Source organism: Gigantopelta aegis, chromosome 2, assembly GCF_016097555.1.
Source record: "Gigantopelta aegis isolate Gae_Host chromosome 2, Gae_host_genome, whole genome shotgun sequence".
Taxonomy (NCBI): Eukaryota; Metazoa; Mollusca; class Gastropoda; order Neomphalida; family Peltospiridae; genus Gigantopelta; species Gigantopelta aegis.
In genome coordinates, this window is record NC_054700.1 from 25034713 (window position 1) to 25062141 (window position 27429).

Sequence of the window (27429 nt, forward strand, 5' to 3'; positions counted from 1 at the left end):
AAAGAAGGACTTCTGCACTGACTCTCGTGAGATGAAGTTGTGTTTGGAGAATGTGGAGATTACTCAGCTCCACTGACAGTGGCGGTCTCTTCTGTTGAGGAACCGTCAAAGATGGACACGGGCCACGTGGTCATTCATGACACACCGGCGAGCCCACCACCACCTCCGGTAGTTGTTGTTGCAGACACGGCGGCAGACCAGCGAGAATTCAAGAGGAGGAAGATGTCATCGACCACCATACCGAAGACGTCTGATGAATCCGATTGGATTCTCGTTTGCGACAAACTGCCAACCAAGTACACGGGCGGTTATCGGTGACTTCACCGATAACAAACACCTCAAGGGACCTTGGAACGACAATCACTGGCGCCAACTTCCAACCGGACAAGGGAAGTACCAGCTACAAGGTGCCCTAAACTCCGACAAACTCTACGTGACAGCCCAGCAGGAAGGACTGTACAGGCAGGGGCTCCTGATGCCATCGATGTCAAATGGGACCATACACCGCATCCTAAAGATGGTTCTACGAGACATCTACCCAGGAGCCATCGACCGCAACATCCAGGCCTTGACTGAAGGACTCCCCAACTTCAAGCCTGAACAGTCCATCAACTCGCCATGAGTCCTGCTGCGCCAACCTTAACTAGGACAGGTAACCTCCTTTTTGAGCTTCCAAATTCTTATGTTTATTTTTTTATAAATAGTCCAACGCATTTTACTTTGGCGCCCGTTCAATTGCTCAAATCACCTTAAAACCTTTTCGGCCGAGCAGTCAAACTTATTTTTGGGTTTAAATTCTTAGTCCGGACATGATGTTAGGTGCAGGTATTCTCCGTAGACTTAGGCTTTTCTAGTTAGACCCGAAGGAATCGAAATTCAGCCAGTCAGAACACGGCCCATTTTCGGTGTCTACTAGTCGGTCCGCGCAGTCGCTGGACGCTACTAAATACTTATTCCAAATTCCGCCCACTTCAAACTCAATCCCCCCCCCCCCCCTTGTCCTAGATTTAGTCACTGGCAAAGGCCAGAGATTAAGTCCAGGACAGGCGTGCGTGAAACCTTCGTGGTATATATGCACGTTAATACTTTTATGAATGAATTTCAAAGAAAAATAATTAATAAATATTTTTTACCGTAAACTGACATGATGCCACTCTAACCTTAAACAATCTCTTTTTTCATCTATAGTCCTTCCTGGCCTCCACGAGCATTGTTTTTGTTGGGGGGTTTTGTAGATAATTTTTGTTTGATTTGATGTAAGAAGAAAAGTAAATGTGCTTTGAAAATAATAGAAAAACGTGTAGTACATACCACAGTAAGAAAACGACGATGTAAAGAACTATAGTATTAATCTATAGTATCAATGTATAATAAATGAGACATTGTTTTCAAAATGTTACATAACTCTTGATAAACTCCCCCACCTCCTATCTATCCTATAACATTCCGTGGCCCATAATACGTGAACGATCATTAGCCCAACTAACCGTTCCCTAAGCACGTGACGCCGAGATCGCGTTGGTGACTCTGGCAGTAGGTTCCTCTCGGCGGGTTTCTCCAGCCCATGTTTCGGCACTGGAACAACGTGCGTTCTGTGCCTGTGCACAAAACGTGCGACATGAGCACCTCGGTTGTGCCACCGCCAAATTCGCTGAAAATACCAGAATAAACTTTAATAAACAAAAAAAACTGCAAATACCAGATTATTCTGAAGACTATATAATCAACATAAACTTTGTAAATACCAAAATATTGTGAAAACTGCAATAAACATACAATCAGTAAATACCAAAATATTGTGAAAACTATCATATACATAAAATCAGAATATTGTGAAAACTATCATATACATAAAATCAGAATATTGTGAAAACTATCATATACATAAAATCAGTAAATACCAAAATATTGTGAAGACTATATAATAAACACAAACCTAGTAAATGCCAACATATTGTGAAAACTATAATATACATAAAAGCAGACTATTGTGAAATGTATAATAAACATTAAAATCTGTAAATACCAGAATATTATATAAACTTTAATAAACATAAAATCAGAAAATGTTAGAATATTGTGAAAAGTACAATAAACATAAAATCAGAAAATACACGAATATTGTAATAATTATAATAAACATAAATCAGAAAATACACGAATATTCTGAAAATTATAATAAATATAAAAATCTGTAAATACCAGAATATTATATAAACTTTAATAAACATAAAATCAGAAAATGCAAGAATACTGTGAAAACTATAATAAACATAAAATTAGAAAATACTAGAATGTTATATAAACTATGATAAATATAAAATCAGAAATTACCACAATATTGTAAAAATAGTAATAAAAATAAACTTAGTAAATACCAAAATATTGCGAAAACTGTAATATAAAAAGAATATACACAAAAATAGTGTGAATACTATAATAAATGTAAAATCGGTATCAATTCAGTAAATCGTAGGTAGTGGTAGGGGGTTATAGTAGGTGGTAACAAGGTCAATAGTAACCACTGAACAGACTCCGAAGTAGTCAGATTCAGCCAACAGATAATGCTATAAAATAGCAGATGTGTGGCACAAGAGACAAGAGACAACCACATGTCGCGTTGGAGAGACAAGGACTAAGACGTGTAGGTGGACAGTCAAAGAAGTTGAAGAATAGAAGGAGCTGCCAGATCAAAAGGAAATGATGGAATTCAAAGGAGAGATTTGTTTCTTCATGTGCCAAAGAATCTTCTCACAGACAAATTGGCTTGTTCAAACCCTTTGTGGTATATGAGCACGTTAAACCAGTTATCATCATCATCGTCTCACAGAATTTAGTTGGAATTGGTCACGTAGCAGGCGCGTGTGCAGGAGTTTTAGTGGAGGGTGGTCTAGATTGTGGCGAGCGCCGTCATGCTCCTCTCAATAATATATTGGAATTTTTAAAAATGTGTTTGAACAAGGAGGGTTTTTGACTCCGAAACCCTCTGCACACGCGCTTGAATAGTTTTCGAGAAGTCGCAAATGTGAAAAGTTTGCACACGACGGCTGATGAAAACGGATCGCAATAGGTCACTCAAGCCTTCGGCTTAGATGACCTGAACATGAAACGTTAACATTAATTTGGGAGAATTATTTTAAGAAATGTTTGACGAATTATTTGGAATATGAAAGCCGCAGTGTAAAATAGTTTTGGCTATTATAGCTTTTTTGCCGCATACTTACACATTATGTCTTCTAATTTTATGCAAAAAAGGGTATTGTATTGGAAACTATGATAAGCACCTTTCAGAATTACCAAATGTTAGACATCCAATAGATGATGATTAGTAAATCAATGTGCTCTAGTGGTGTCGTTAAACAAAACAAACTTCAACTTTAAATATTATATGAGGATATTGATTTGTTGTCCTCTTCGGATCTTTTCATTATTATCATATCAAATCAATCGTACATATGTTGTATAGTCATATTTTAATGCCAATCAATGGTTGTACTGGCCGCCCGTTATTTGTTTGATTGAAAGAAAATATCACCTTGTGAATACTCCATCCTTGTAGCCCTTCTGAATGCAAGCGACCTTGGCGATATTGTCCTTGTGGCTTCCGGAGACGCAGATCGTACCCCTAACACTGTCAACAATGAGTTCCACTCGCCCACGGTTAGTGGACCCACCTACCAGATCAATGGCGGGAGCTACAATACAAAATATTTAGCTAGAGTTAGTGCACCGATCAACCAATGTTGGATAGGCCTATATAATTATGCATGTTCGTATTACCTTTGTTTGACATAAAGATAATTTGGAATTGTATCTATTTCTTCTATACTAAAAGGCAAAAGTTATTGTGGCATGGATTGTTTGGAGTAATAAATATGTGAATGGATTTATGGATGTAAACCAGAGAAAATGTGCATGAAACAGCTCGAAGAAATGAAACCAAGCAGTTGTTGCAGCGATTGCATGCTTTGTGCAAGAAACATGAAATATTCGGGAGAAATCCTGTCCAGTGTTCACCATAAAAGGCCAGACATTCAGTCGCAAATCATTGCCACTCTGTGCAGCCTTCAGAAGTCCAGAAGTAAAAAACAAACACTATTAGTGAACTGTTTGATGCAAATTCGTCATGCCACGCCTCAGTAAAATGAAAGATGGCAAGTCATAGGGATGCTTGAATCTGGGACCTCGCAGCGTGACGTCGCACGTCAATTCAACGTCCAAAGAAACACCATATGGCACTTATGGCAACGATATCAACAAAACAACCAGGTCAGGGACTGTCCCCGTAGCGGCCGACCACCCGTGACAACCCTTCGCCAAGACACATGGATTCGAACCAGGCATCTGCTAAACAGGTCCGACGACGTCTACGCATCTACGGCATTCGTACAAGAATCCAGCCAGAAGTCCAATCCTGAGACCAGAACATTGACGTCGACGTCTCCAGTGGTGCAGACAACACATGCGATGGACAACACGTGACTGGAGACGTGTCCTCTTCACTGATGAATTCCGTTTCCTTCTCCACAGATCTGACGGCAGGACACGTGTCTACAGACGTCAAGGTGAACGTTATGCCACGCCATGTGTTCTTGATGGGGATCGTTTGGGAGGTGGTGGCGTTATGATATGGGGTGGAATTACAGCCACATTCCGGACCCAGATGGTTGTGATTGAAAGTAATTTGAATGCTGTGAGGTACCGAGATAAACTTTGCAAACAAATGTTTTACCGTTTTGCAACAGAACGGCCCCGGGATGACATTACAATACGATAACGACAGACCACACATTGCTAGAGTTGTGCAGCAGTATCTGAATCAGAACAATGTTGATGTGCTACCCTGGCATGCCATTGCGACGTCTTCCAAATCATCCAACAACACTGCAGGAACTCCGGCTGATCCTTCCTCAGATCTGGAATGGCATTCCGAGGAACTTTCTCCAGAGTTTAGTGGCCTCAATGAGACGACGGTGCCAGGCCTGTATCAATGCTCAAGGTGGACACACTCGCTACTGGCTGTGTGAACCTCGCTCTGGACCCCCTCTAGTGATGTGGCCCATTTGCATATGGCAGGTGCGCCCTTTTCGTGGACTATTGCTCCTTTCCATACTTTCGGACATTTCTCTTTCCATGTTATAATGTTTCATACACGGCAGTAAAAACGTATCATCAATTATCTTTGTCTTTTGTGTGTCACAATAACTTTTGCCTTTAAAGGTATAAAACAGATAGTTTGGTCATGGTTCCATAATTCACAGACAGACTTCATAAATGAGACAGACAGACGTAAGAAGAAAGACACCAGTATTCAGAGAGAGAGAGAGAGAGAGAGAGAGAGAGAGAGAGAGAGAGAGAGAGAGAGAGAGAGAGAGAGAGAGAGAGAGAGAGAGAGAGTACAGACTGAGTTTTGAGTGCACTAGTTCACAGTAAATAAAAGCACTCAGCTTGTATTCAAACTGTATGAAGTCTTTTAAAAATCCAGCTATAAAACATCTTACCATTCCTTCTGTAACAAAGCACCCCAGCATCTCCCAGGTAGCTGTACACCGCACTGCACGCTTCTTGTCCGGAGTTGCAACTAAACAGGGATGTCTCGTTACCGAAACAACCCAGGTTTGAGAGCATGTAAGGACCGGTTCCTGCGGAATAGTACTGGAAGCTGACACCGCCCCTGAAGTGCAACTGCTTGCAAGCGACGGTGGCGTCCTTGTCGTCCCAGAACGAGTTACAGATCCGCCCGTTTGGTATACCGTATTTGTTGACCAATACGCGCCCAGTGACTGCGGCCACGGCACTGGCTCCTCCTGTTAGACTTATGGACTTTGCTAGTAAGAAAATAACATTTTAAACGATAATCAGCCCCAAGTTCAGCCAGCAAATGTTTCGATAACGTTTGCGAAATATTTTATTGGTTTCCGAAGTGGTAATTCGGTTTACTGTGTAGTGTAGCGAACGTTAGGGACAAGCGGTTGACTAAATTTACGCCAGGACATTATAAAATGCAGGGCCATTGCCTAGTCTAAGATGACACACTGGCGTAGAAAGTAGCAGCATGGTGTGTGTGTGTGTGTGTGTGTGTGTGTGTGTGTGTGTGCGTGCTTGGGTACGTGTGTGTGCGTGTGTGCGCGCGCGCGCCCGCGCCCCACCTTTTGGCACCTTCCTACGCCCCTGTGACAATAATATAGGGTCTTCTCCACCTAGACAAAAAGGGTTGTTATTAAACTAAAACGGGTATTTTTCGAATCGCTGGCGTACCCACGAGTTTACAGTGCGGGGGTGGTGGGTGGCACCCATACAGACTATAAGTCGTGTTATGGAGTGACAAATATAAAAGATGGAGGGGGGAAAGAGGTGTGATTAGGGGCTCATGGCTTCTCTCTTAATACGCATCTTTAAACATTAACTTTGTCCGAACACAATGAGATCAAGACAACAAAGGACTATTTTATGACAGGACAATTTTACTGTTGGTTATTTTGCCATTACAACTTCATGACCGTTTGACTATTCACGTGCTGTTACTATTTTCTACACTCTGTAGTATTAATTTTAAGCAGAAGGTTTGTGTTTTTCATTTAGGTCTTGGTCAGAACTGTCTTGAAAAACATTGGCGTTTACAATTACCTGATGAAAGTTAGCCAAACGTTGTCCACGCCCAATGAATTACGAATACTTTACCTGTAGGAAGTGTTCCATTGTAGCAGTGTACCGAAGCATAGCCAGTGTTGGAGTAGCTGGAGCAATACCCTCTGCTGTACGAACAGTTCAAGATGGATGGCTCATTTCCGGTGCACGTGATGTTCTTTCTGACATAACTTGAACTATAAAATCGCCCGTATGCTCCACGCGGAAGGACGCGACCATTTTGGAATCCCAGCTCCCGGCAGACGACGCGAGCCTCAACGCTGGTAAATCCGGTACCGCACACAGCCACCCAGCGCGTGTATGTACGGTATCGACGGGGAATCATCACTATTCCATTGGAATGGTCTCCTTGTTTTAGTCTCACTAAAGAAATGTAAAGAAAGGACTATATGTTTAACATATGATTATTTCGACACATTTATGATACGAACCATTGTACTACACGCGGTTGCTCTATCACTAAATCTCGCCTTCTGAAGAAAAAGAAAATAGTTTATTGTTTAATATCAAAGGCCGTGGTATGTGTTATCCTGTCTGCGGGATGGGTGTATATAAAATATCCCTTGCTACTAATGTGGAAAAATGTAGTGAGTTTCCTCTCTACGATTGTATATAAAAATTACCAAATGCCTGACATCCAATAGTCGATGATAAATAAATCTATGTTTTCTAGTGGTTAAACAGGCTTTAACTTTTTGTATAATGTGTATCTATTTGGTACCTTAAGACTGTTTCCATAAACTTTCTAACACATCGCTGACCAACGTAGACTGACACAGGCTAACACAGACTGACACAGGCTCACATAGACTCACACAGACTCACACAGGCTCACACAGGCCAAAAACATTGGTTTATGGGAATATATATATATATATATATATATATATATATATATATATATATATGAGCCGTCACACTTAGCATGACGTCAGAAACCGAGTAAACGCGGCTCAAAGTTTGACGTCACGTGTAAACGCGGAAGTAAAAGTTGACATGCTGTTTGCGTTGTTTGTTTTGAAGAATTTAGAAGATGATATCTTCTTTACATGAAAATCAGTTTGAAGTAAACATATATTTGTACATACAATAGTGTTTGGTTACTATTTTGTATTTTGTACCTGAGAACATCGGTCGAGATCGTTAGCGATACCATCAGTACTTTGATACAAGCATTTACAAGCATAGGGAGAAGTCCAATATATCGATATGATACAACACGTACCTGATTATACATAACATAAAGTTCAATAACTTTTCCAGAAGTTAAATACAATATTCATAATTTAGACCAAACATTAAATTAGGATCGTATCGGGTTGCATGGGTCTACCACTCGGTTAGGCCTACCTGCTCTATGGACTACCATCAACACCACTATTTCTACTATTTCTATTTATAATCTAAATACTGAAAACTAAATCATTTCCTACAACAACAACAACAACAACAACAAAAAAAATATATATATATATACAGTCCTTGCCTTTTGAAAAACAAAGGCGAATGAAAAATCGCACACCTCAAAACGCTTAGGCGAGTGAAAACTCGCACTCATCAAAATGCTAAGGCGAGTGAAAACCAAGCATTTATTAATTTATGAAGTAATTGGTACATGTATATGCAGACATATGTTGCAAAAATGAACCAATAAACCAATAATGTTTTCTTCTAATTTTATGTTGTTTTGTTCATTAGTGTAGTCTGACTTCTTTTCCTATAATTATATATCTGTAACAATACTACATTTTTAGATTTTTATTTTGCCATCGTTTGCAAACAAATTTACTGTCGTCTGCACACACATTGCGGTACGATAACAGAAACGTTTCATTTATATACCTTTATTATACGTCATGATGTCATTGCATAAGCTGGCCTAGAGACTAACATGCAGAGGTATAGTAGATAATTCTCGAAAGGTTGTTTCTCCCTCAACCAATTTTATTATTATTATTATTATTATTATTATTATTATTGCTGTGTGTGTATGTGCGTGCGTAATTATTAAATTATTATAATATCTGTTCACTTTACTGACTTCACATCATTTGTATAGAAGGAGTTGGTTTTCTTTCCTTACAGGTGTATATTTTAATTTTACAAGAGCCTGAAGTAGGCCTACTGTTTGAGGCACATTTTGAAATCAAAATAGAACAGTGGAAACGGAAGAAACAGTATCTGTATTAGATGACGAGCGGGACGTAGTCCAGTGGTAAAGCGCCCGCCTGATGCGCGGTAGGTCTGGGATCGATCCCCGTCGGTGGAGCCATTGGACTATTTATCGTCCCATCCAGTGCACAACGACTGGCATATCAAAGGCCGTGGTATGTACTATCCTGTCTGTGGGATGGTGCATATAAAACATCCGTTGCTACTAATAGAAAATGTAGCGGGTTTCTTCTGTAAAACTATAGGTCAATATTACCAAACGTCTGACATCCAATAGCCGATGATTAATAAATCAATGTTCTCTAACTTTAACTTTAACTGTATTGGATGAATATGATAAATACAGTCCAGTATATGTTGACAATAATACTGAACATAGAATCAAACACTTGTCTGATGAAACACCAGTGAGCAGAATGACACTGAACCTGATCAAATTAGCACAAGTTACAGAAAGGATGCAGTGGATTGTCTTTGTCTGAAAATCAAATTTATGACTATATTTTGAAGTTGAGGGAAATGGAAAAAGAGCAGAAGGAAATGTAGGCCTACATAATATTCTCGCTGGGTAAAATTAAAGGAGGGCGGAAGCCCCCCTCTACCCCCTGAAAAAGAAACCAAAAGAGAAAAAGGGGCGGGGTGGGGGGGGGGGAACATGGTTACTGTATAGGCTAGCCCGAGTACATGGGATACGTGTAGGCCTATCGTTGGGTATTGGTCGACTTTGCGAAAAGACATACCCCTTGTTTTAATATTATTTTAATAAAGATTTCAAGATATCTAAAAAAATAAAGGTTATTCCATAAATTGGGATATCATGTCTGTGTTCTTTTTATTTCTTCATCGAATGAATCGATCGCACTGATATCGCCAGGTGATAAAAAGTAGTTTCGTTTTTGTAAAGGCGGTGTATATATAATTTGGATTCCAAGAAAAATACTTTTATTTTTATAAGCGGTGATACCCCCAAAATGAAAAGTTTCTAATATTTTATAAAGAATTGCCGAATAAATAACTAATTAAAAATCATTAGTTACGAGCAACTATATTTGCAATTGAGAACAAAATATCAGACGAAAGTTAGCGAACACAAAAAGTGATTGACCGAGGCAACCTAATTAAAATTAGCTCCACTATTACATGTGGATCTAACACCAGCCAGTTGGAGCTCATGTCCACCAATCAAAACCTTACTTGCAGAATCCTGCCAGTGATTTAAAAATAATTTGAAAACATTCCGAATTATCCTGAGGGTATACGACATGTTTCGTGTGAATTACGAATGCCTTAAAACATGTTTTATTTTATAAAATAAATAATTTGTAATGTAAAACTGAAGACTGATTTAGGTGGGTTTTTTATATAAATAAATAAATAATTTTTAATGTAAAATTGAAGACTGATAACCCACCCCGTACGTATTGGTATGGTTCGCTGTACTGCGGCCACTAAAATAGACTCGCCCGATATTTTTAGAATTTGTATGCTCCCAAATAACGTTATAAAAGGCGAAGTGTGATTGGTCAATATTTAAATTATTATTTACAGACGAAATGTTACCTGGACATTGGGGACTACGCAGTGTTGTTAGAAATCCGATTAAAATTAGTTTTACTGGTCTAAATAAGGCATTCGTAATTCACATGAAACATATCATATACCCTCAGGATAATTCGGAATGTTTTCAAATTATTTTTAAATCACTGGCAGGATTCTGCAAGTAAGGTTTTGATTGGTGGACATGAGCTCCAACTGGCTGGTGTTAGATCCACATGTAATAGTGGAGCTAATTTTAATTAGTTGTGACCGAGGCTGTTAAAATAGTGTTAAATTATGTTGCGGTAACGATCGTAAGCTACTGAAGTTTTTCCACACCGCGGCTTGTTTTCTTTGATGTCAATTATTTTTTTCAGTCTGAAAAAAGTGTCCAATATGAAATAGCGGAGCTGGGTTCTGTAAAATATAGTAGGATGCGGGAAAATAAAGAGGGATGGAGAAAAATAAAGGGGCGGCAAAACACGAAAGCCGGACGGCAAAATGCAATAGCAGGGCGGCAAAATGCAATTGCGGGCCGGTCGCCCCGCTTAAATGGAGCAGCGAGAACACTTGTCACAACAGAAACAAAACTAAATATAAAACCATTCGACCCTTTGTCCGCCCCAAGTACCAGGTTACAACATGCCCACTACCAACCGAAGAATGAAACGATATTGTTCGACAGTACGACACCAACAAAATATGAAATTACTCCATAGTGGATACAGGAATCTGAATAAAGTGGGGTGGGGTGCAATATGTAACAGAAAATTTAAAAACATTGGTGCGAAATGTTGTAGTTCGCTAAATTTCATATCTCTCACTAATTAGTATTAGCCTACATTCATGTATGGGATCTGTATATTAATTTTTTTAAATTAAATCGGAATATATCGCTTTCATTATTATTGTTTAAATCGGAATATATAACTTAAAATACTGGGTAAAAATAAAATGAACAAAGTACCGATTCCAAATCAATTGATTTCATTGAAATTGGGCGGGAAGTAACCTAGAATAAAGTAATAACGTTGAAATTTTATTTTGACGCCGTCTACTTTGATTTTGAAAACGTGACGTCATTAATGCTTATTTTTACAAGATATAATTAAGATAGAGCCCAAATACCTGAGATTTAGTTTTGTAAGGTTATTACCTGTTATTTACCGGAACACAAGACAAACTTTTGTAGGTTTTCCCATGTGACGGCTCAATTATATATATTACGTCTGGTACAGTTAAATATACTAAAATAAACACAGAACAAACGTTTCGTTACGTCTAATAATATTAAATGGGTCAGAAAAACACCTATCATCATAAAAACAGAACAAGAGCATCATTCCATCTAGTAATATTAAATGTATTAGAAAATCAGTAATATTAAATGGGTTAGGAAAGCACCTACCATCCCTAATGCAAGCAACTCCGGCGTCTTTAGTGTGGTTGTCGCAGGCGCTGTCTGCCGAGTTCCACCCCCTGCGTGTGCGACATGTCCACAACGACGACTCGCTGCCCGTGCAGTAGGTGTAGTCCATGTAGACTGGTCCCGACCCTGACCCATAGTACGAACTACGCATCGCGGTGCCGTCTGCATAGCCCAGCGCGTTACAGACGATACGAGCGTCATTGCCGCCCCAGCTGTTGTCGCACACAGTTCCTGTCACCCCGTTGAAGGTGATCTGGACTCGGCCATAAGACGCACCTCCCCCAGCGAGACTCAGTCTTGGTGTCCCTGAAGCGAAACCAATCACAGTGCTGAAACATTGTAGTCTTGAGATACTTGCGACTGTAAAATCAGCATTAACGTCCGCAAATGGTCATCCTACAACATAGATATCCCCTTAGTAAGATGATCATAAATCTGAACGACAAAACCGTTGTCCACATATCAAAACCGTATCCTTGCACGATGCAGAGTCGAATGGGTATTTACCAAAATAGTTGTTGATTCCATGAATCTCCATGAAGCAATGTTGCTTAATACAGCTTAAGAGGGCTATGTGAAGTATGCCCCAGCAAGAAACCCTATGTTTCAGGCAGAAGTACTCTACAATGTTTATAGACAGCTATGTACGTTTAATGATTCTTTGGTCATGTGTATGAAGAAGTAACAAATTAACAATGCCCTGTATCTGTATATAAAGTCAACAAGAAACGAAACGCGAATATTAAAAATAGTTTCTTTTACTTTATTTAGAATTATTCAGTTTGAATGTCATTAGTCCCATTTTGATAATATATTTATCGAATTAATCTTATAACAACAATATATATACAGGCGAAAATTTGAACTAAAGAGGGATATATGACTTTTAAAGGAGGCTTCTGACTTTTTCTGTTTAAAATATATTACCTTAAGCCTTTTGCTACTTTAGAGGAGAGGTGCCAGCAACAAGGATTTTCTATTCATATATATATATATATATATATATATATAGATAGAGAGAGAGAGAGAGAGAGAGAGAGAGAGAGAGAGAGAGAGAGAGAGAGAGAGAGAGAGAGAGAGAGAGAGAGAGAGAGAGAGAGAGAGATACACATATACATACGTACATACATACAGTGAAACCCCTCTAAACCGAACACACTTGGGACCAAGATAAATGTTCGGTTTAAGAGGGATCCGGTTTCGATAGGTTTTTAGAAAGGGACTCTGCAATGCATCCGGTTTTGAGGGAATTCCGGTTTACAGAGGGTCCAGTCTTGAGAGATTATATATAACTCCACTTGTCTTAAACATAAATAAAATATATATTTACAACTGAATAGGCCTTGAATTCATTTTTATTTTTATATTAATATATATGCGTTTCGTTTGTTGTCCAGTGTATAATAACTCACCCCCTGATTGGCTGGTACACAGCACGTGCGTTGGCGAGCAGTACGAGACGGCGTTTCCCAGGGGGTTTGTGGCACAGTCCTTAATGGAGGTTTCGCGTCCCGTACAGTTGACGGCGTCGATCCATATTGGGAGGTTGTTGTTGTAGGTCCACGGCCCCAGTAACACTCCCCCTCCTTGGTAACCCTTCTGTTTACAAATTACTTTCGCCGCCATATCGTTGAAGCTCGAACCGCAGATTTGACCTCTGACCCCCTTATATGTGACCTCGACCCTGCCCCACGATCCGTCGGAGCTGCTGTTGACGAGCTCGACATTGAAACCTTTAAAATCAAAAACAACATAATACAGCTGAAAATGGGGGGGTTAAAGCACCTGAAGGGATTGGGGTGTTTTTTGTGTGTTTTTTTTTTGTTGTTTTTTTTTTTTTTTTTGGGGGGGGGGGTTTTTTTTAATTCACCTTACTTTGGAGGGGTATTTGGGTCTTCTAGAATGTTTTAATAAAGTTGGAATACCTTACAATAAATCAACATAAAGCATATACTAAAGATAGCATTTGTTGTTGTTTTTTCTCTTTTTTATAGTAGGAGCCTCTTTGTGGATTTGTATGTAATTTAGCTTTTCTGTTATTTATTTTAAGTAAATACCGGGAGGGGGGGGGGGGGGGGGGGTGCAAAAACAAATTTCCAAGGAATACGATGGTGCTAACCGATTTTTGATAAAGTGTGTCTCGGACCCCCCAATTTTTTGCTGGGGGTCACCATGAAAATTACTTATATATGTAAATGTTGGTCGATTTGGATACTTTTTGCATCGATTTATATTAAGTCAAGGATGGCCAACTCAATAAAATAATTTTCTAAATCCAAGATGTCTGCTATTATGCTCAACATTCAAAATGGCCGCCAAAATAGGTTCACCAAATATATTTAAAATTCCTTTAATGTGTTTATCTTGTATACAGTATTTATTGTCATAGCGTTGTAGCAGATTGATAGTGAAATAAAACATTACTCAAAATGGCCGTCACAAATAGAGAAAGGTTATCAGATATGGCTTCTAATATATAGACTTTGTAAAACAAGTTCACAAAGAAACACAATACATAGACTAAACCTGTTAAAATTATGCCTTTATGTTGAGAATTTTATTGTAAATAAAAGATGATGAACATCATTTTTGCGGAAGTGTATCGATCTAGTAGTTGTTTTATAAATTATAACAGTGAAGGGTTTTTATTGGCGGGGGAGACTGATTAACTATAAATAATATAAAATAATAAAATAAAAAACTTAAATTTGTGTTACCTTTACCTTTTTTTGTTGCAAATTTGACATGAAAGGGGGGTGGGATGTAAAACAGGGTATAATCTACCACAAGCAGTTGTTCAAAGCACGTACATGTACTTCTAAGATCAACTTTAGATAGACTGCATACACTCCACATGCGAAAACCCTCGTCCTGATAAGGAGGTGGGACGTGGCCCAGTTTCTTTCCTCACAACCACCAACATCGGTTCCATCCAGGGAAAGACAATACAGTACTGTAGATGCTATGTGAGTAGTATGTATAATTCCCAGCAGTGATCTTGGCCCTCCAACTTTCAAATCCAAGGTGCACATTGTTGTGAAGTACGTTAAGTTACTGCAAAATACTACTCTTCATTTCGTTTGTGATGGTTATCGCTCAGAAAGGGTACAGCTGAACTTGTCCAAAGAATGGCCAGACAAAAGTAGAGAACAGAGAATCTTTGATCTCAGTCAAATCTTACTAAAGCTGTAGGAATGGGATTACTTTTGTTTTACAAATGATACTAACAAACAACCGAAAACAATACAACTCCAAACACTCCTTCATGACTACTTGTCGTCTGGTATTTTACATATCGACTTCATCTATATCACAAACGATACCCAGTATATATAAGCGTACGAGACAGGGGCACGGGGGGTGGGGGCTGCTCCGTTAGTGCTGGAGCAAAACCTAAAATTTGGGCAAAAATTAAAAGAGATATTCGGGAAAATGTGCTAACCTGAGACTTTTTTTTACCAAGTATTTCCATTATTTTACCTTAAAAATTAGTTGTAATAGATATAAATATGCGTAGTGATTCGTTTGCAACCCTATATATAGCTGTTTGGTACTATAGCTAATATGAATAAATGTTATCCAAATTCGTGCATTTTCGTTTAATTCGGGGGGGGGGGGGAGACGTCTGCCCCCTACAAAAATGGGAGTCCGTATGCCTATGCCAGTATAGATATATATTTGCAAATACATGCAGTCCAGATACAGACGTCTCTAACCGTTAATTCCACAAAAGAGGCTGACCCAAGACTTGCACTGCATATTGTCTATGCTTCGTCGAGGCTCGCAGGTACATGTCTCATAGTTGATTATACTGATGTGCACATACAGGTACTGATGCTGCTTATTGCTATCAAATGCAAGGACTATCAACATTGAAAAGAGGAATACTCTACCACAATGTCACGGCATTGGCGGAACACCTTGTAAATGCCTACCAGCTTTTCATGTGGCAACTGGGGGCGACTATACCCATCCATTATTTGGGCTTTCCAAGTTTCAGATGTAGCCCCTTTAGTGTATGCCTATAACTGTACCAGACATGATTCCACTGGTTATGTACCATTCTTTCTGATGTTTGGCAAGAATCCACGGTTGCCTGTTGATGTTGCCTTGGATCTGGAACCAATGCAAGACAAGAAGAATCTACATGATTACACGTCAGCTTTATGACAAAGACTGCAAGAATCATACAGGTTAGCGTCTAAGGCAGCAGAGCACAGTCGACAACATCAGAAGAAGGGCTATGATGTCAGAGTTCGGGGTTCCATCCTATAACCCGGCGACAGAGTTTTGGTTAGAAGATTGGCATACGATGGTAAGCATACGATTGCCGACAGATGGGAAGAGGAACCTTACCTTATCCAAGATCAGCCAAACAAGGATATTCCTGTGTTTGTGGTGCGGAAGGAAAATGGACAAGGTAAAAGTAGAACACTTCACAGGAACCTTCTGTTACCAATCGGATCTCTTCCCATAGCTATTGATGTTCTAGATGTGCCAACACCAAAACCAAGACGACCAACACAACGACAGAATTGGATGACAGAACAACCCCGTCGGATGATGCAGACTATCTTCAAGTCGATTCTGTTGTGCTGGTTACAGAGGCAACAGTCACAGAACCAACAGATGCCAGCACCGCACCTGCTGCTGACAGGGACTCTGTTGGTGTTATGGGTATAGACAGCACTTCGTCAACGGATGATCATGAGACATCCCTTGTAGGTGAAGTAGCTAGTTCAGACCATGAGACAGTTGCGGATGAGACAGCAGAGGTTGAGCCTGTTGCAGATTTTTTGTCTGAATCTGAAGACATTAGGAGTCCAGTTCCTGTTCCAAGACAGAGTATAAATTCTCACGGATATGGCTTCAATGAACTTATTTGATCGGATGCCGATAGAAGCAGTGAATGCAGTACTGCAGATTGATACAAGTTCACTGGGGTCATATGACATTAAATGACGAGAACGTCATTTCACAACTAGGGGGAGTATGTAACGGGGAATAAATATTTGGCCGTTTGTATATAAATAATACATTTTATCTATTACTATTAATATTTATTTTAGGATTCCATTTATTTTATTATAGGATATTCTTAATCTGCGTTAAGAATATCATATTGGTGCATTAGACAAAGCCTTTTATGGTTGTTTCTCGCCATACTGGCTAGGGACGAGTCATTGGTTGATTCTATCCAATGGCTATGTGTATTTGGTGTCACGTGATCGTGAGTCAGGTCCGTGCAGCGCTGAGTGTAGACAGTCACAGTACACGTTACATACTTACTACGACTTGCCTTTAACTTTTCCTGAGCCTTTCGTTGTCTTCAGACTTTCTTTTAGCACTTACAGGTTTGACTAATATGCATGTATTAATTGTTATAATGTTTATCACATTATTTTAGATATCAGTAAATGTAATACATAATGTGCAAAAGTGTTTAAACGTCCATAATTAATGCTACGTAAATACGTTTTAAATATTGAATTCACTAAAACACCCTAAACGAATAAATATATATATGGACGAGTTAACTTTATAAACAGTAATAAAGTAAAGGGGTTGGATATATACTATTAAACGTATAAATAGATAGAGGCGCAAGTTAATTGTATAAGCAGAATTAGTGATTAGTGTTGGATGAGGAGATGTCTAATTGCTGTAGTTTTATTATCCATTTGAGTGTTAGCTTATATTTTACCCATTTGTTCACAGGATGAAGCCCAGGTATATGTAATAGTGTTATCATCCTATACGGTTCATCGTACACAGCGAAGGTGTGTAGTAGTAGTATTGTCTATTTCTGTATTACATGCAATTCTTGCAGCGAAGGTGTTTCACGTGCGTCTTGACCAACGTACGTGACTTGTTTCACCTGCGCTGTAACAGAGTATTTTATGTATATATATATTTACTTTTTGAAAATCGAACGTTCCGGTTTGTATTCTGTAATGGTTTTTATTTTAATGTTTGCCATACAAACCCGAACGTTGTTTTATATTGACAGCATTTGAAATGGGGAAGTTGTTTGTTTTGTAATCGAGTGACGTTGGCAATAATGTTGCCAAGTCTTTACTACTTTTTGTATTTTTTTATAACCGCATTTAATTATCTTAAATGCATGTAATTATTTTGATGATTGTTTTTGGCACTAATGTCGCCGAAACGTATATGTATATTTTTGAAGGAAAGTATTATGCCAGTAACTTGGCATAATTGTGTGATAATGGTTTAAATGAGTATATATATATATATATATATATATATATATATATATATATATATATATATATATATATATATGCTATGTAATGACATTTGTAATTTATTTTTATGATTAAGACGAGGTTGTTAATTATTATTACTGTCAGTGTATTTATCGTTTGTAATTCTTTTTACAGAACCACGCGCATGGTGTGATAGAGAGAATAAACCCTCGAACCCTTCCCAGCCTTGTTGTGTTTCTTTTGGGGAATACTTTCGAGTAGGCTACAATGATGCAGAAACGTCATGAGGCAACATTCTTACTGACAACTGGTCCAAAAGAAAAAAGAAAACACTTGGGGAAAGTCAGTACATCATTCCCTGACAAAGGGAAAACGCTGCGATTCACACTTATGAAGCACCTGCCTAGAATACCAAGTTGGCCAACACCACTGACCTACTAGACAAGACATACTAGATGAGCTAATATGATAATGATTCCAGTTTGATACTGATGATGATAGCTCGAAATCGGAAGACAATGCTCAGTCCAGTGATGAAAGTAGATGACATTTATGTTTCTAACACTGTTCCACGTTATCACATTATTCTAGGTAATATGTATACATCACCCATCTGAGAGTAATTCACAACTGCCGAAATGCTCTTTCGACTAAGATACGTTTTGAATCAATTTATTTATTTTTTTGATATTTAGCTAACATTTTACTCTATATGATCCATATAGTTAGTCTATAGTCCTTACCACACAAATAGTGGGGTGTTTTGTTTTTTTGTTATTTCCAAACACTTTTATTTTTCTTCTTACGTCAAATCAAACTGAAATTACTGACAAATATATATATATATATATATATATATATATATATATATATATATATATATATATATATATATATATATATATCGTCACGTGCGAGCTAAAAGGTCGTAAGTGGCAGATACGACCTAAAACGTCTTTTTTGCATATTCAGAATCGCCATCCCCGATTACATATTGTCACAAAAAATCGTAGCTGTGTCCCTAATTGCATCGCTTATACAGAAGGACTTAAATGGTCGTAAGTGAATCACAGATACAAATTTGCACGAAAATAGGCGTAACTGACACATACGACTTTCCTCCAATTTGCTTGCTGTCCATTATGTGAACACGACTGGTCGTGTGCGGTAGATACACCCTTTTTAAATACAGTTCGTTATATAATTATGTCCGACATAGGTCGTATGTGCCAAATACGACATGTATGTATTCTTTGTTATCGGTCTGTGATAGAAATTACAGATGCGAAGTACAATAGAGCATACATTATGTCAATATTTTTATATGCTTGAATCTTAAAAATAATATGACTTTTGTCGTTGTGAGAGATCGGTCTATTTAAGAAAAACATTTGGTACTGCATACAACGAACCATTTGGCAGTAACATTAATGTTTGTATGGTTTGCTATTTTATGTGCACCATAATTATAATAATAAACATTTTTGGTGAATTTTCTTGAAAAACAAATATCTATTTTGAAATGTTTTTAATTGAAGCAAAGATTCCACCATGTAATTTGTATCTGTAGATACAGTTTTAATTCATAATAATGTTGTATGTTGCATATACGACCAAAGTGCAAGCATAATCACACTGATTTTGGATGTACATGTATTTAATTATATGTTACGGTGATCAAGTTCCGCCTGTCAGCTGCCTTTGAATATCTACAGGATTGCCCTAGTGTAGGCATTAGGGATTATCAATATTGCACATATATACAAACGTCATTGTAAGTTATCCAGGACAAAGTCCAGTAACAAAAGAAGTGTAATCAGACATACGGTTAAAAGGCGAATAAACATAATATAGCCTCAACGTAGACGATAGCAATATTTATGAACTTTGATTAACTTTACAGTTAACAAATATTTGCAACAGGATGTTCCTGTCCTGAGTCAGACCCCCGATCCTATCGGAGGCCGGACTCTGGATAGGCGTGTTAGAAACCCTAGTGGTATATGGACTATGGACACGTTAAACCAGTTACTAAGCTAAGCTAAGCAAAAGAATGTTGAACGTGAACATGACACAACACACACACCAAAACATTAGCACAACATAGCACGCACAACAGAAGCTGAACATGACATGGCACACACAACATAAGTTGAACATGACATAGCACACACAACAGGACATGAACATAACATAGCTTAAACATGATATACACCATACACAACAGAACTTGGCACATCAATGGCAGCAAGACCTGAACATAACATAGCAAAAAGCTGAACATAGCAAATAATTATCATAGAAAATGAAGGTGACATAGCACTTGCGATAGTTTATTTGTTTGTTTTGTTTAACAACACCACTAAAGCGCATTGGTTAATTAATCATCGGCTACTGGATGTCAAACATATGGTAATTATGACTGATAGTAATCAGAGGAAACCCGCTACACTTTTCCTACTGCAGCAAGGTATCTTTTATATGCATTTCCCCAAATATTTATTTTGAAAGAACCATCACTTCTAAAATATTTCAGTTTTGCAAATCACATATTTATTTTTTTAAATGAATTTTGATTCACTTACTACCTTATGGCTCTCACGCGACGATATATATATATATATATATTGATATATATATATATATATATATATATATATATATATATATCACACTTTTGTCCTACGCTATTACTCCGAGTTTCACGCCCTTCGACGATCTTCAGATAGCTGCTATCTGAAGATCGTCGAAGGGCGTGAAAACTACGCGCATATTAATCCGAGTTTCAAACGCCCTTCGACGATCTTCAGATAGCTACACTGCTATACTCTGAAGATCGTGAAGGGCGTGAAACTCGGAAAGTAATAGCGTAGGACAAAAGTGCAATATATATATTTATTGCATGCTCTATATCTCTCTTAAAGTATATTCACCTTTATGAAGCCTTTATATGATATACCATATATAGTATATATATATATATATATATATATATATATATTATATATATATATATATATATAGTCATGGAGGCTGGGAAGAACTATAGGTGGTCATTTTATTTCTGTATTACCCATTTTTAGTCATTTTTATTTGTGTTTAGTTAATTGCAACAATACTGTAGCAATAAATATAACAAATAATGATATTAATGAAATTTGAAATGGATTTGGTGAAACCATTAGAAAATGTCACCATTTTTAGAGACCATTTTGAATGTTGACCATAATGGGGGCCATCTTGGATTTTGAAAATTATTTTATTGAATTGGTCATCCTTGAAATGATATAAATCGATGCAAAAAGTATGCAAATCGACCAACATTTACATATATAAGTAAGTTTTCATGTTGACCCCCCTCCCACCCCTCACCCCCACCCCCCACCCCCACCCCCGCAAAAAAATAGGGGGTCCGAGGGGTCATGCTGAACACAATTTATCAGTTTATTTTTTGTTTTGTTTGTTGTTGTTTTTTGTGGGGGTTTATTCATTATTTTTTATTATTATTATTATTATCTGGGGCCAAGAAGGAAAAAAGAAGAAAAAGGAACTAGTATTGATACAAGAAAGTATTATGAAAAGGTGTGTGAAGGAGTATGAAGTGCGAAGAAGGTATTTTAGAAATAAATATATCTCAGTATTTGATAGATTTAATAAACGTTTATGATGTTTGAAATAAATTATACTACTGTTCTCATTTTGTCTTGAAATCTTCATAATTACCATTTTTATATAAAATAAAAAAATTAAGTTTCCAACTTTTCTTTAATTATAGTTTTTAAGGCAGAGAAGTTTAATTTTTGTTTTTGTATTTTCATGGAATAAATATAATATTTTCTGTTAATAATTAACCAATTTATTGCATATGTATTTGTTTTTTTAAGCAGACCCAAAATGGCAATATGTTTATTTATAATTATGCACTATAATAGTATATAGTATTGAATATCCAGTTTGTAATATCTTTCCAAAATTCTTTAACATAACAACAATCATAAAATAGATGTTCAATTGTCTCTAGCATACGATTACAAAAAGTACATTTATTTGAATTAATATAATGTATTGTATATCGAAATGTGTTAGTAGCGAGAAATCTGTGTAGAGTTTTATATTGAAACCAACGTAAAGTTGTATCTCTAACGCATTTAAATGGTATATTGTAAAATATATTCCATTCTGCTGGTGAATAATAAAAACTTTTATTTTTATATTTTAATTGAGACTTTAGAATGGCTTTTGTGTAGCATAACAATTTATATATTTCTCTACATCCCGTTTTGTCTTTAAGAAGTTGTTTTAGCTTGTGGGGGTAGACTGGTTTTTCGTTTGTAATTGACTCGTTTATTTCATCATTATGTTTTTCCATATTTGAAACATTTCACTGCATTATTAAAGAATCATACAGAAAGTTTGTTTTTATATTAAATTTTGCAATAAAATCGCATAAATTTAGAAATCCTCCATCAGTATTAACTAAATCAATAATGAAACAAACTCCCTTTTCTGCATATTTTTTATTTTAAAAAATAAGCTTCTTATTTTTTAATATTTTACTGTTAAACCAAATGTTTATACCAGCTATATCGTTTTCATTTTCTTTTGGTTGTTTACACTGGATGTTTCGCCAGCTATCTAGAACATCTTGCCAAAAAGGGTTAGTCATATTTTTTATTTTTAAATTAATAAAATGATCACCATATATAATTAGTTCTTTGATCGATGTAACTGACGAGAAGAAACATGCCAGTTTTGTGTTGTTTAGAAGTAACCTTCTTATCCACGTTGATTTTAATGATGTTATAAACGTAGATAATTTAATAATTTTTAACCCCCCGTTTTTAATGATCCTGAATTATAACATCTCTTTTAACTTTGTCAGGTTTATTTTGCCAAATGAATTTGTAAAATCGCTTATTTAACTTTTCAACTAACTGTTCTGACGGGGGTGGTAGCGAAATTAACAAATTTGTTATTTTTGGTAATATTAGTGATTTTAACACTGTGAGTCTTCCTAATGGTGTAAGTTTACGGGCATTCCTGCTTTTAATACAATTTCCATTTCTTCTATTTTTGGCTCGAAATTATCTTTAATAATATTTTATAAATTTAAAGAGAAATTAATACAAAATAAAGTAAATTGAATTCAACCCCACGCTAACTTCCATCTAGAATGATGAAACACTTCTTTTGAATAGTTTTTCCTGCCTATTCATATTACCTTTGATTTTGAATAATTTAGCTTCAGATCAGATATTTTTGCAAAGAAATCCAGTGTAGTAAGTGTATTGTACAGGGAATTTGGGGATCCATCCAAGATAAATTAGTGTCGTCGGCATATTGAGAAATCAGGAATTCTTCTCCATCAATATTTATACCCTTAATGTCTTTATTATTACGTATTAAAATTGCAAGTATTTCCGCACATATTACAAATATGTAAGGAGATAATGGGTCACCTTGCCTACAACCTCTATTTAATTTAAAATCTTCTAATAAGTGTCCATTTTATATTACTGCTGAGACAGAATTTTTATAAAATGTTTTTATCCAGTTTTTAATAGAAGTCTTAAAATTAAAAATATCTAAAGCTTCTTGAATGAAAGACCATGATAGAGAATCAAAAGCTTTTTCAAAGTCTACTAATAGTAGTTGACCTGATATATTTTGTGTTTCGGTATATTGCATAATGTCATATATTAAACGTATATTTTCGCCTATGTATTTTCCTTTCATAAATTCAGTTTGATCTTTTTCTATAATTTTATCTAAAATGTTTTTTATCCTGTTTGCAATACAGCCTGATGCTATTTTATAGGTGCAGTTTAAAAGTGTTAACGGTCTCCAATTTTTAAGAAATTGCTTAGATTTATTTGGTTTGTGAATACATGTTATAATACCTAACTTTTGCACATTAGACATTTCTTCGATACTGTAACTGAAATTAATAGATCTAACTATAAAATATCCTAAGTCTATCAAAAAAAAAAAAAAAACTCAGCTGAGAAACCTTCTGAATCCGGACTTTTGTCATTTTTCATACTGTTTAGATAAAATAAAATTTCTGAATACGTTAATTCTCCTAATTTATTTGCTTCGTCCTCTGATAATTTATCAAATTTGTATTCCTTAATTTTCTCTGCTATATTTTCATATTCCCCAACTTGTTTGGAATAAAGTTTTTCATAAAACAATTTGGTTTTGTTTTCAAAATAACAACTTTTCCATTTTAATTTATTATAAAAGTTCCTCTTCCACCTATTTAGCTTGAGATCTAATAAAATGTCCATCAATTTTTGTTTCTTTTCTTCTATTTCACTGAAATTTAATGCTAGATTTTCTTCTAATGTTTATATGTCTTCACAAAGTTTTGTTTCTATGTTATTTTTTCCCCTTTTCTTGGCAGCTGAATAAGATATAGTTTTTCCTCTAATTGCCATTAAAAGTGTTTCCAAGAACAATTGATCATTAATAGTAAATTGAATTGTATCATTAGCGATTGTGGCATTGTATAAAGGAACGGGGATTTTTATATTTTTTATAATTTGGGTATTAACATAGTTTGTATCCATAGAGAACTGTTAAATTTCCATAAACCTTTACCTTTTCTAATATTATTTTATTTTAGACTTAAAATTACTCCGGCATGGATAGACCTATAACTATTCTCAATTGATCTTTACCATTAAATTATTGGAAATAAGACCTCTAAAGCGGGTTTTCTTTCTCCATATATCTCCTTAAAGTTTAGAGTTTAAATGAACCAAATCGTATACCTCTAAATTTTCCAATATAAATTTTTTTTAATTTGGATGGTTTACATGCAAATAATTACTAGTATCCAAATTTTGATTTAAAACTAGATTAAAGTCTCCACAAATTATGTATTGTTCAATATCAAAGTCATATATGCATTTCAGTAAATCTTTTTTTTTTAAAGATGGCGTTATCATCATTAGGTTCATATATATTTATAAGTGTTATTTTCTTACCCTCAATGGTCATATCTACAGCTATATAATTTCCCGAATCATCTGTTTTTGTTTTGTTTATAATAAATTCAAAATTATTATTTATCATGATAGCTACACCTCTGGAGTTACTACAGTAAGAATTAAATAAGCATGTATAACCCCACTGTGCTTGTATATATGGTTCAAGTTCCTTAGTAAAATGTGTATCCCGCAAACAATAAATATTAAGATTTTTCTGCTTCAAATAATTCAACATATCTTTTCTTTTTTCAGAACCTCCAATCCCTGGCAAATTATCAACTGTTTGACATCGAACACAAGTAGACGATTATTAATAAATCGATGTGCTCTAATGGTGTCAGTTGGTCTAGGATCGATTCCCGTCGGTGGGCCCACCGGGCTATTTCTCGTTCTATATTAAAGGCTGTGGTATGTGCTATCCTGTCTGTGGGATGGTACATATGAAAGATCCCATGCAACAAATGGGACAATCTAGCGGGTTTCCTCTTCAAGATCACATGTCAAAATTACCAAAATGATTGACATCTTATAGCTGATGATTAATAAATCAATGTGTTCTAGTGGTGTCGTTAAACAAAACTCTTTTTTTTCAATAGCTGATTAATAAATCAATGTGCTCTAGTGGTATCGTTGAACAGAAATTTTTTCGGTAATGGTATCTTTGTCGTTAAACAAGAAAACTTGATGGTACCTTGATTGACCTGGTCCAGTGGTTTGTCGTAGCACATGACGGACGCCAAGTGTCTCGCAGCACACCTGGTCGCGTTGGCGTGAGGGCAGGCCAGTAAGTCTTGTTCCGTCCCCGAGCAGGTGAAGTTGGTGAAGGCCAGGCGGCGGACACTGGAGAGAGTGGAGGTGAAGGGGCTCAGTCGGGAGCAGCACAGGGACCTCCCACTCGTGTGACCGAGCGACTTGCAGACCACTTTGGCGGCGTTGTCGTTCCAGTTGCCGTCACACACGGGAATAAGACCGTCTGTGGTTCGAATCTGGACGGCGCCGACTTTGCTGGCGGTCGTCGGTCGGTTGTAGAATTGTCTAAATGCAGTGAGTACAACTGAAATAATACGTTATATTACATTACATTATATTACAATTACATTACATTGCAATGCATTGCATTACATTGCATTACATTACATTATAGACAGGCAGACACACCTAAACACGCATAAAGATACATATACAGATACACATACACTTATACGCATGCACATACTATTTACACACATACACATGTAACCAGGTGTAAAATTATTAATTATCAAAGATTTCAATTAAATATTAATTATAATATATTTAGTATTTTTTAAAACTAATTTGTAGGATTCGATCTTTAAATATAAAATAGTTAAAGAAAGGTGTGTTGTCTATTTCATCTTTTGTGTTAGCAGTGGTCATTATTTATTGTGTTGGGTCTTTTAGTAGTTGTTAATTAACACGTGCGACTATGACAGTTCACGCAAGACTGATGACTCGACACCGAGACATGCACTGCATGCTTTTGGACTACGCCCTTTATAACTAGATTTTTCCTAATTGTCACATTACGATTAGCTTTCATCAGAAGCGGACAGTCATAACTAGTTTAACTAATTATTATGCAGAGAATAAGAAGTGGTTGGATTTTTAATATATTTTATACACTGCTGCATTTCAAGTGTCTAATCAAATAGACATTGTGAATGTCTGGTAAGATATATTTATTTGTAATAGTATTTTATATTGATATTCGGACATAGTGATATAATTATTTTATCTTAGTCGAGAGTTTATATTATAAATGTGCGCGGAAGTGTGAAAGTTAGTATGTGTGATAGTAAGGAATGTTTGTATTATATTTTATAGATTTTTCCAATACAATAAAACCTTGGAAGCACCAGTAGTGTTGTCATTACTTGAGCCTCACACACATGCACACGTACCACATATGAACTGCGGGCGATACAATGCCTAAGATTCGAGTCCCACCAACGGCATGAGTATTTGTCAGGCCAAAAATAATTTCATTCCGTGCTAGTGTGTTAATATATATGTATATACTACCACAACCCCATACACAATAAGGGCCGACCACGTGGTTTGTAGGCCCCACGTCTAGCATCGGTTAACTAAACTCTTCCTTTTTTAAGAATGTCTCAGTGGCCGACCGGTTACGTGGCAGTCTGGGAAATGCAGGTGTTTCGGTGCTTAAGGTTCGAGTCCCAGCAACGGTATGTTTAGGTTACAGCGTTTACTTATAGATGGGAAAATGTGTCATTTTAGTTCTTATAAATGCTCTCTTTATCGAAAACATTGATTGTACTATACCAAATAAAATAGGCGATAATGTATATAAATATATAATCAACCAAACTATGACCTATAAATGTGAACATTACAGGTAGTACTAAACCAAATAACTTCCGGCTGGGTCAAAGTT

At 36.6% G+C, this 27429-nt stretch overlaps 1 protein-coding gene across 1 annotated transcript in view; it reads right to left on the minus strand.

Annotated features, from left to right (window-relative positions):
* Positions 1–27429, minus strand: part of LOC121387833 (deleted in malignant brain tumors 1 protein-like) — an 80437-nt gene that overhangs the window by 48741 nt on the left and 4267 nt on the right. Inside the window, exons 4-13 of the mRNA XM_041519062.1 lie at positions 25702–26064; positions 16389–16447; positions 15820–15901; positions 15128–15178; positions 13198–13518; positions 11765–12091; positions 6682–7011; positions 5502–5828; positions 3536–3695; positions 1488–1651 (exon numbers count right to left, since the gene is read on the minus strand). Of these exons, the coding sequence (XP_041374996.1) occupies positions 1488–1651; positions 3536–3695; positions 5502–5828; positions 6682–7011; positions 11765–12091; positions 13198–13518; positions 15128–15178; positions 15820–15901; positions 16389–16447; positions 25702–26064 (2184 nt within the window). The remainder of the gene's footprint in view (positions 1–1487; positions 1652–3535; positions 3696–5501; positions 5829–6681; positions 7012–11764; positions 12092–13197; positions 13519–15127; positions 15179–15819; positions 15902–16388; positions 16448–25701; positions 26065–27429) is intronic.